Raw genomic sequence first — 9,595 nt, 5'->3', positions numbered from 1 at the left:
AGCAACTGCATACTAGTATACAGTACACCCATGGTATGTGTTATGTCCTTATAAGGATATCCGCCCGGATTGGCTGCTAGCCATCGGGCGGGAAATTTGAATCCCTGTCAGGGGGCGGTGCGTCTGCCGGGAGCGAATATAAGGAGAGCTCCGGCAGCGCGCCAGCAGTCTTGACTCACTACTTTGTACCTAATAAAGTTATTAATGTATCGAGCTGGTCCAGTCTTCCTTTTCCTGCGCCTGATCTAACACTGGCGACGAAGGACTAGAGAGAAGAAGACTCTTGGCACGATCGCCCACCGAGCTGAAGTCACTACACCACAGCAACTTCCAGAATGGCTACCCCGCAAGCCCCGATGACCGCGCTGAACCCATTCAACCCATCCCGGGAGAAGTGGAGGTCATACATGGTCCGATTCCGGCAGTTCCTGCGAGGCAATGGATACCAGAACCTTGACGATGAGAGGAAAAGAGCCCTCTTCCTGGCTCATTGCGGATCGGACGTCCTAGAGATGGCGATTGACCTCGTGGCACCCAGGGACATTGAGGAGATGTCCTGGAACGACCTGCAGGAAGTTCTACAAGAGCATTACGCACCTACAGGCACCCCCATCGTGAACAGGTTCACCTTCCAGCAAAGAAACCAGCGGGAAGGTGAATCCATCAAGGAATTCGTGGCAGCGCTTCGCCAAATCGCTGCCAACTGCGAGTTCGATAACGTAGACAATGCCATCCGAGACCGCGTTGTTTTTGGCATGAGAGATGTGGGGCTGCAGAAAAAGTTCCTCAGCCGGAAGAGGATCCCGCTCAAAGACGTCCTCGACGAAGCAACAGCGGCTGAAACATCTGAGCAAGCAGCCGCCGCAATGGTAAAAGCAAGAGGGATCCATAAGATCCACAAGTCGGGCCTGACCTCATCAGACGAGGCAACCACGCAATCCGAGTCTGATGAGGAAATGGCCGTCCACAAGGTTTCCCGCCCCCCCAGGCGGGAAAACCCACAGCATGGCGACCGGGGAGAACGATGCGGCAGCTGCAGAGGCAACCACCCCAGGGCAAACTGCAGATGGAGGGACGCGACCTGCCGCCGATGCCTGAAGAGGGGGCACATCGCCGAGGCCTGCAGAGCCACAGATCCAGCCCCGGAACTGCCCAGACCACGATTCCGGGAGAATCGCAAAGACAATCAGAGGACATCCAAACGGTCCTCAACCCAGTCCTGGCGCGGGGAGGAGGAATATCCCCGCAACAGAACGGTGCACCAGACCACCATCATTGCTCACACAAGCAACGAGGGGACCACCAAATTCCATGTGACGCTGCTGGCAGAGGGGTCACCGTGCAAGATGGAGGTAGACTCCGGATCCGCCTACTCCATCATGGACTGGCAGCACCTAAAGCAGCTGAAGCCATCCTACAAAAAGGCCCAGCTGAAAACCCCAAAGTCGAGGCTTGTGGACTTCAACGGAAACCCCATTGGAATCCTGGGCAGAGCCACCATCCACATCAAGTACAACGAGTTCAACGGAGAGCTGCCCATCACTATCGTGGAGCACAGTCGACCGAACCTGTTAGGTGTGGAGTGGTTTAAGCCGCTGGGGCTTTCCATCGAGGGCATCCACGAAATCCACAGGGACGAACTCGACACCATCATCGAAGAGTTCAAGGAAGTCTTCGATGGTAAGCTGGGGAGATTTGTGGGGAGGCCAATCTCTTTTAATCTGGATAAGGGAATCACCCCAATTAGGCTTAAGCCCCGCCGAGTTCCGTTTGCCCTGCGGCCTAAAGTAGACGAACAGCTGGATAAGCTGATCGCCCAGGGCGTCCTGGAACCGATCGATCATGCCTCATGGGAGACTCCCATTGTGACCCCACTGAAGCATGATGGGTCTGTGTGCATCTGCTCCGACTACCGTTGTACCATCAACAAGGCGTTGGCACAAAGCGCATACCCAGTCCCAGTGGTGCAACACCTGTTGCATTCCCTGGGGTCTGGCTCAATTTTCGCGAAACTGGACCTGGCCCAGGCTTACCAGCAACTGCCAGTGGATGAAAAAACGGCGGAGGCACAAACAATTGTCACGCACAGGGGGGCATTCAAATGTAACCGCCTCCAATTTGGAGTCAGTGCTGCCCCCGGCATCTTCCAATCTATGATGGAACGCCTTCTCCAAGGCGTTCCAGGGGTGGTGCCTTACTTCGACGATGTGCTCATCTCCGGTGACTCAAGAACTCAACTCCTTGAAAGGCTCAGGCTTGTCCTGCAGCGATTCAAGGCCAAGGGCTTGAGGGTCAGACGGGACAAGTGCATCATAGGAGTACAGGAAGTCGAGTTCCTGGGCTATCTCATTGATAGCACTGGCATCCACCCCACCAAATCAAAAGTGAAGCAATCCATGAAGCTCCAAGCCCAAAAAACAAAACGGAGCTTCAGGCTTTCCTTGGGTTGCTCAACTTCTACGCCATTTTCTTAAAACAGAAAGCCACAGTTGCTGAGCCACTCCACCGCCTGCTGGGGAAATCGGCTTCCTGGAAGTGGGGCCAGGAAGAGGAAGCAGCGTTCCGGGCCATCAAGGGACTATTGACGTCCAAAAGCGTCCTCATTCAATACAGTGAGACGCTGCCCATCAAGCTGACCTGTGATGCGTCGCCGTATGGGGTGGGGGCAGTCCTCAGCCACGAACTGCCCAACGGCACGGAAGCCCCCATTGCCTACTTCTCAAAGACCATGTCCGGTGCAGAACGGAACTACAGTCAGCTGGACAAAGAAGCCCTGGCCATCGTGGCTGGAGTGAAGCGCTTCCACGAATACCTCTACAGAAGACGCTTCACCATAGTCACTGACCACAAGCCACTCCTGGGACTCCTTGCAGGCGACCAACCCACCCCGACCTTCATGTCTCCACGGATGACAAGATGGGCCATCTTCCTAGCCGGCTACTCCTACCGGCTCATGCACCAGCCAGGCACAGCCATAGGAAACACCGACGCGCTCAGCAGATGTCCGTCGAAAAATCCAGTCGAAGACCCAGCCCCCACGCTCCACCTATTCCATATTGACGACGACGCCAGATGTGGCCGTTCACACCCAAAAGGACCCCACACTCCGCCAAGTGAAGTCCTGGATCCTCAGAGGGTGGCCATCGGAAAAGCCAGAGGAAAAGTTCAGCCCGTTTGCCAGGAAACAGAAGGAGCTGTCCACCATAAAGGGCTGTCTGCTATGGGGAGACAGGGTGCTGATCCCAAGCACTCTGCAACGGCGGACGTTAGAGACTCTGCACAAAGGGCATCCGGGCATCGTCCGTATGAAGGCCCTGGCACGGAGTTACATCTGGTGGCCCTCCATGGACAAAGACATTGAGCAATGGGTCTCCAGATGTGACCCGTGCCAAGAAGTTCGCCCAGCACCGCCGCAATCCGAAGTCGCAAAGTGGGAGACCCCCAGCAACCCCTGGTCGAGGATCCACATCGACTTCGCGGGTCCGATGCAGGGGCGACACCTCCTCATCGTGGTAGATGCCTTCTCCAAGTGGCTCGAGGTGGTACCCATGGCATCTACCACAACAGAAGCGACGATCCGAGCCTTGCGCCGCCTGTTCGCCACACATGGACTACCGGACGTGCTGGTCTCGGACAATGGCCCCCAGCTCACATCCCTGGCCATGGAGTCCTTCCTGGCAGGACTGGGCATCCGCCACACCCTGTCCGCCCCTTATAGGCCGGCCGGAAACGGACAAGCTGAATGCATGGTCAGACTGACCAAAGAAGCCCTCACCAAGATGGGCCCGGGAGACTGGCAAGAACGCATAGACAACTTCCTCCTCACCCAGCACATCACGCCACATGCCACCACCCACAAGAGCCCGGCCGAAATGCTGATGGGCAGAAGGTTGAGGTCACCCTTGGACCGGCTGCACCCCCAATACAGCCCGGAAGTGACCGCAACTGCCAGCCGCCCGCTTCGCGCCTTCAGCAACGGAGATTCAGTTTTCGCGCTGAATTTCAACGGCTCTCCTAAGTGGCTGAAGGGGAAGATTGCCAGCACAACCGGCCCCAAATCCTACACCGTCGAGTTGGAAGATGGACAGGTCTGTAGACGTCACATCGACCAACTCCGGAAAAGGTGGGGGGGAGCACACGAAAACCAGCCTGACGGGGGAGGCCTACAACACCCAGACGAGGTAGGCCTACAACACCCCGACGAGGTAGGCCTACAACACCCAGTCGAGGTAGGCCTACCACACCCCTGCGAGGCAGAGCAACGCCATCCCGACAAGGTCGGCCCGGCACACTACCAGGTACTGTCACGTCGGCAGTCCAGCGAGGTAGACCGGGGCCAACCGCACGGGGGATGGCAACACCAAACCAGCCAGGTGGGCACCCGGCACAACAGGGCCAGGGACTACCAACCCAGCCCGCAAGTAGACCGGGACCTGCCCAGAGAAGGAGCAGCGCACCCCAGCAGTGACGGCAGCCGACGCCAGCCCAGCCAGGGAGACCGCAGTTCCAGGCGAGTAGACCGGGACCCAGCCAAGACGGGCAACCCACTACCCATGGGCGAGGGTGGCACATGACTCCCCGGCGAGAGGGACCCCCGCCCATCGCAGAAGACAGCCAGGAAACAACAACCCGACCCGGATGACCCCAGGCACCACCCGACGGTAGACCAGGGACTAGGGGGAAGGGAAAGCCAACAACAACCCGGCCAGGGAGACCTACACCACCCCGGCAGGGGAGACCTCCGCCGCTCCGCAGAGGTAGTCCCGCAACAACATCCCGACCAGGTCGACCACCACCAACCAGACGGGGAGACCAACACCAGCCCAACCGAGGGGACCAACGCCACCCCTGCGAGGTCGGACAGCACAACGACAACCAGCACCACCCACAGCCGGCGGACGGGACCCGAGGGCACCGAGTGGAACCACCACCCAACCGGCAGCAGGCCGGACCGCGACCGAACCGCAACGCCCGGGAGACCAGGGAGGAGCAAGCGACAGACTTACCGAGACTCAGACGCTCTTCCCGGGTCGGAACCGAGCAACCGAGACAAGGCGATAGATCCACAGGCCAGGAGGAAGACCAACAGAACCAGCCATCCAAGGTCTGCGGTCCGGCCGGAGGCGCTGGGGGTGACCCCGCTCACTCGACAGCCGAACCGAGCCCGGTTCCGGAGAGGGAACCAGGAGACGAAGGAGCCCCGTCCATCCAGGCCAGAGACGGAGAAGAAGTGAGACTGCGCAGGTCAGCTAGGGCGCCGAGGCGTCCTACGTACCTGCGCGATTACATGACTTTTGTGGACGAGATTGACAGTTCGGACTAAGGGGGGAGGAGTGTTATGTCCTTATAAGGACATCCGCCCGGATTGGCTGCTAGCCATCGGGCGGGAAATTTGAATCCCTGTCAGGGGGCGGTGCGTCTGCCGGGAGCGAATATAAGGAGAGCTCCGGCAGCGCGCCAGCAGTCTTGACTCGCTACTTTGTACCTAATAAAGTTATTAATGTATCGAGCTGGTCCAGTCTTCCTTTTCCTGTGCCTGATCTAACAGTATGGTAGGCATGCAAATTAGAAAAACATACACTAGATAATTTCTTATTCCTACTATGCTATGTGCTACCCTGTACCACGTGTACAAACTTCTCTGTTTTCCTACAAGCTTCAATGAAATAAAAGGACCAAAAGTGCTTTTGAAGTTAGCATTTTTAAAAAAAATGTTCTAAAAGCCTTGGCAGTGGTGGGTTTTTTTGGCATAGGAAGGCAGAAGTTTTACACTTACAAAGCATGGTACCTTTACTTATTTATGTGTGTAGATCAAGCTACTAGAGAGACTGGCTGGCTCAGGGATGGTGGCGATTTTTCAACTCATTGGAAATTGCAGGCACCAGCCCTGGGAAACTGTTCCATTGGCAGGTGTGAGCCTTCCCACAAAGGAAACGACACTAGATGAAGTAATAGTTATTGTAAAGCGACGTTTACAGAAGTTTGCAAGTCTGGAAGTACAAATTTTCCGCCGCCATTTTTAACCGTCTGAACAATTTAGGACGGATCTTAATTTTTTTTTTTCCAGACCTTTAAATCACTGGGAGTTCATGCCTCTCTTGTCTGTTTCCGACGCTGCACCTCTTCACTTCCTTCCCCAAAGTCATCCTCGCAGCTGGAAGTTCCGTGCCCCCCGCCCCCAATTGGTTTTCCAATTCATGTCTGTGTGCCGGGACAGCGGCAGTCTGTGTGCTGGAAAAGTTAGGATGACGTCCGCTTCGCCATCCACTTTCACTTTCCCTCTCCGCACTGGGCAGCCAGAAGCAGCGGCGGTTGAGTGGCGAGTTCCTCCCGGGGTCCCGGTCGCTTTTTTTGCTCTGAATTCTCTAGCCAGGCGGCAGGCGGAGGACAGCGGTAAGTGAGGGAATGGGTGGAGAGCCGAGAGAGCTGCCTTCCTCTCCCATCCTGGACCGGCGCCGGTTCCCAAGCAAACCCATTGGGCAGGATTGACAGTCCTCTGCCACCCTCCAACTCCGACGCCTTGGCTTCTAAGAAAGCGCTGCCCGCTTATTCACTGGATCGCAAGAGGCAATGCCTACCTGCCCATCCTCCCGCCCCGCCGCCTTCTATCCTGAGCACTAAAGCACAAGCGGTCCATGGGAAAAGGAAAGCAATAGTTTCCTCAGCTTCCAAAGATAGTTCTCGGGGGATACCATCTCGGTTACAGTTAAGGTAGCGTGCAGGAGGTCATAAATGGAAAGAGTCGAGGCTGAGAGGAAAAAGTAACTTTGCCTGGCCCCCATTTCTGCTTTTCCCACTTTTTCTGCTAGACCTTTGAAAGCGGTTAGAGCCCGATGGAGCTATATTTAACTTGCTTTCTTCTCCATGGCATAGGCCTATCGAAACTTTGACACATTAGGTTTCATCCCTTTAATCTGGTTTCTATTGAAGTTTTTACAATTTCTTTTTTTTTTTTCAAGTACATTTGACTGAGGGGCACAATGTCACACACTCCCCGCTGCAAACTAGTGGACTATTTGGAAGAGCTGAATGAAGAGGAATTTGAGAAATTTAAGATGCACCTTGAGGACTACCCAATGGAGAAGGGCTATAAGCCTATCCGTCGCTCCAAGACTGAGAAAGCTGCCCACGTTGAAATAGCCCGATACATGATTGAGGCATTTGATGATTCCAAGGCCCTGAAGATGACCGTTACTATCCTAGAGAGAATAAATAAAAAGGATTTGGCAGCAAGAATCAGAAAGGAGATGCTGGAATGTATGTAGGAAAAACCCAACTGGTAACCCAAGGGTGACTCTTAAACTTAATTCCTTTGTTGGCTTCTATTCCTCTTTCCCCTTGGTTTTCTAATAATATTTCTCAAAATCAATGTGAGAACAGTCTTTGCATGTTGTCATTTTGGGGTGTAGAGCAAGCATGTCAGACAGCTAGAGGAAAAGGGAAATAAATGTGAAGTAGTGAATGTAGTATTTAGTAGGGTTTATTGTGATATTGATCCTGTTTTTTACAGCTCAAATCCCACCTCATGTTTTGGCTGATTTGCTAATCTAGCAAACCAAAAACAACGAGAGGGTGTTTTGTCATTTAATAGTTAGCCCCTTTGTTTTAGCTGAGACATCTGCCTCCTCAGACAAACAATAAATCCCTTTTCATTTTTATTTTTGAATTTGGTATTTTGATGAAAAATTCTGTTAGCCAGTTTTTCTCAATGCATGATACTCAGGCACTTTATGGATTATTCAAACATAGGCACATGTGATCATGGAAAACAAACTGAATATACAAAAAATAACATTAAATGCTTTTATTTTTAAATCACTACATTATAATTACTTCAATCTTTTTGCTTACTGGAAACTGATGGTAAAAGAAGAGCTGGTTCTCTATACTTTATTCGACCCCACAGTTGCAGGAAATTCTATTAACTCTGGGAAACAATGCCCCTCAAGATGTGTTGCCCAAAACGATGGCAGTGGGAGACGTCTGGTTGGAGGAAAAAATGGTCTATCCAATATTGCTCGTTGCTCATTTTATCAGTTGATGCCCACTGCATTAACTCCGTGCTAATGCATTTATTTGTTTAGCCTATCAGATGGTTGCAGAAGAAATAAAGGAAACAAAGTAGATTCAGTTTCTTCATTTACTTTTAAATATAAGAACAACCATTTATTTCCGACAGATTTCCTTCCAAAACCATCCACCATGACCAAGAAAGAAAAAAAAGAAAGAGAAAAGGCAATACTGTCAAATATATTTGACAAGTTTTTTGAGATTCCAAAGAAAGGTTAGTTGCTGCTGAATGAATTAATGTGTTCCTAAATAAAAGTCTTGGGGTTGCTGCAGCAAGAAGGGCAGAAGAAGATTGATCTGAATGCTTGTCCCAGTTTGAATTGCTGTGCATCTAGTTGGGCCTGCATTAATGCTTCCTGAGGCACTCCAAACTCCCTTTAACAAATCCATTGGGGAGTGCAGGAGTGGGTGTTATTAAGCAAGGCAATCATGTCAGTGCCTCACTTAATGACCATGACAACCTGAGACTATAATGGACAAGTTCCATTATGGTCATAATTCAAGGATTATCTTTCTACTGTAGAAAATCAAGTTAAATTTCTTGCTACTACGTTCTTCCTTTCTGGGATTTAATTCATGTTTTTCTAAATGCCACATTTTTACTCCAAGCTTAGCTCTCTAGAAATGTAAATGCTTATAGTATCCTTATTGCATTTTGTCTGAGGGCTCATATTGTTTTTAACCTCAGCCTGACAGAAAAGACCATTCTGATCTTTTTATCTACAACTTTAGTTGAAGTGACTTTGGATCCCAAGACAGCTTATCCCGCCCTCATCCTTTCAGAAAATCGAAAAAGAGTATATATAGGAGAGCAAACCCAGGTCCTTTTGGACAACTCTGAGCGCTTCCGTTTTTTACCAGGTGTCCTGGGAGCAAAAGGCATTGAGTCTGCGACTCTAGAATGGGTGGTGGAAGTGGGCAAGGCCAAAGAGTGGGCCATTGGGATTGCCCAGAAAACAGTAGAAAGAAAATATTCAGAAGATATCACCATTACTCAAGGATTCTGGGTACTACAGCTAGCACAAGGAGAATACCAAGCATCTACAAGCCCTCCAATTAAACTTACACTTTGGAAATCACCACAACGTGTCTTGATTATCCTGAAGCATGATTTTGATAGGCTCATTTTTTATAATACTCACTCAATGGATCATATCTTTACTTTTAATTATCCGTTTTCTGAGAAAGTGTTCCCTTTTCTCCTAGTGAGGGACAAAGAGATTCCCTTGAAAATTTCTCTAAGCACTTCAGTGTGACAAGACATGGAGAGAAAAAAGGAAATGAGTTTTTGAATCATTTGTTTATTTACTCTGGAGGAGTTTCTTTTTGGATAAATTAGTTTAGTGTTTTATTAATCTTTGATTCATTTCTCCTTGCCTGAAATGTTTTTGAACCTTCAATCTATATCTTAATAAAGAATATGTAGATAGATAGTAGAGAGATAGAGATGGGTTTTTTGTTTAAATGCTTATATATTTTAACTTTCTATTGCTATTTTCTCATTATTGTGTTCTATATTTTATAT

The 9,595-nt window shown here is 50.8% G+C and overlaps 1 protein-coding gene across 1 annotated transcript; it reads left to right on the top strand.

Annotated features, from left to right (window-relative positions):
• Nucleotides 1–6,980: 6,980 nt before the first annotated feature.
• On the top strand, nucleotides 6,981–9,326 carry LOC148114056 (E3 ubiquitin-protein ligase TRIM69-like). The gene is made up of 3 exons (XM_087893660.1): nucleotides 6,981–7,257; nucleotides 8,180–8,284; nucleotides 8,803–9,326. Exons 1-3 carry the CDS (start codon nucleotides 6,981–6,983, stop codon nucleotides 9,324–9,326), a joined length of 906 nt encoding a protein of 301 aa, XP_087749786.1.
• The last annotated feature ends 269 nt before the right edge of the window (nucleotides 9,327–9,595 follow it).

This window comes from Pantherophis guttatus, chromosome 4 (genome assembly GCF_059756535.1).
Source record: "Pantherophis guttatus breed Tessera chromosome 4, ASM5975653v1, whole genome shotgun sequence".
Classification (NCBI taxonomy): Eukaryota; Metazoa; Chordata; class Lepidosauria; order Squamata; family Colubridae; genus Pantherophis; species Pantherophis guttatus.
The sequence above is the reverse complement of the archived record's forward strand: the minus strand, read 5'-3'. Positions and strand labels throughout refer to the sequence as shown.

What these genes read in the sequence shown, in the direction of transcription:
- LOC148114056 (XM_087893660.1), top strand. Translation starts at nt 6,981, where the DNA reads ATGTCACACACTCCCCGCTGCAAACTAGTGGACTATTTGGAAGAGCTG. An exon ending in CAGAAAGGAGATGCTGGAAT is followed by an intron (nt 7,258 to 8,179) that starts GTATGTAGGAAA and finishes TATTTCCGACAG; the next exon opens with ATTTCCTTCCAAAACCATCC. An exon ending in TTTTGAGATTCCAAAGAAAG is followed by an intron (nt 8,285 to 8,802) that starts GTTAGTTGCTGC and finishes CTACAACTTTAG; the next exon opens with TTGAAGTGACTTTGGATCCC.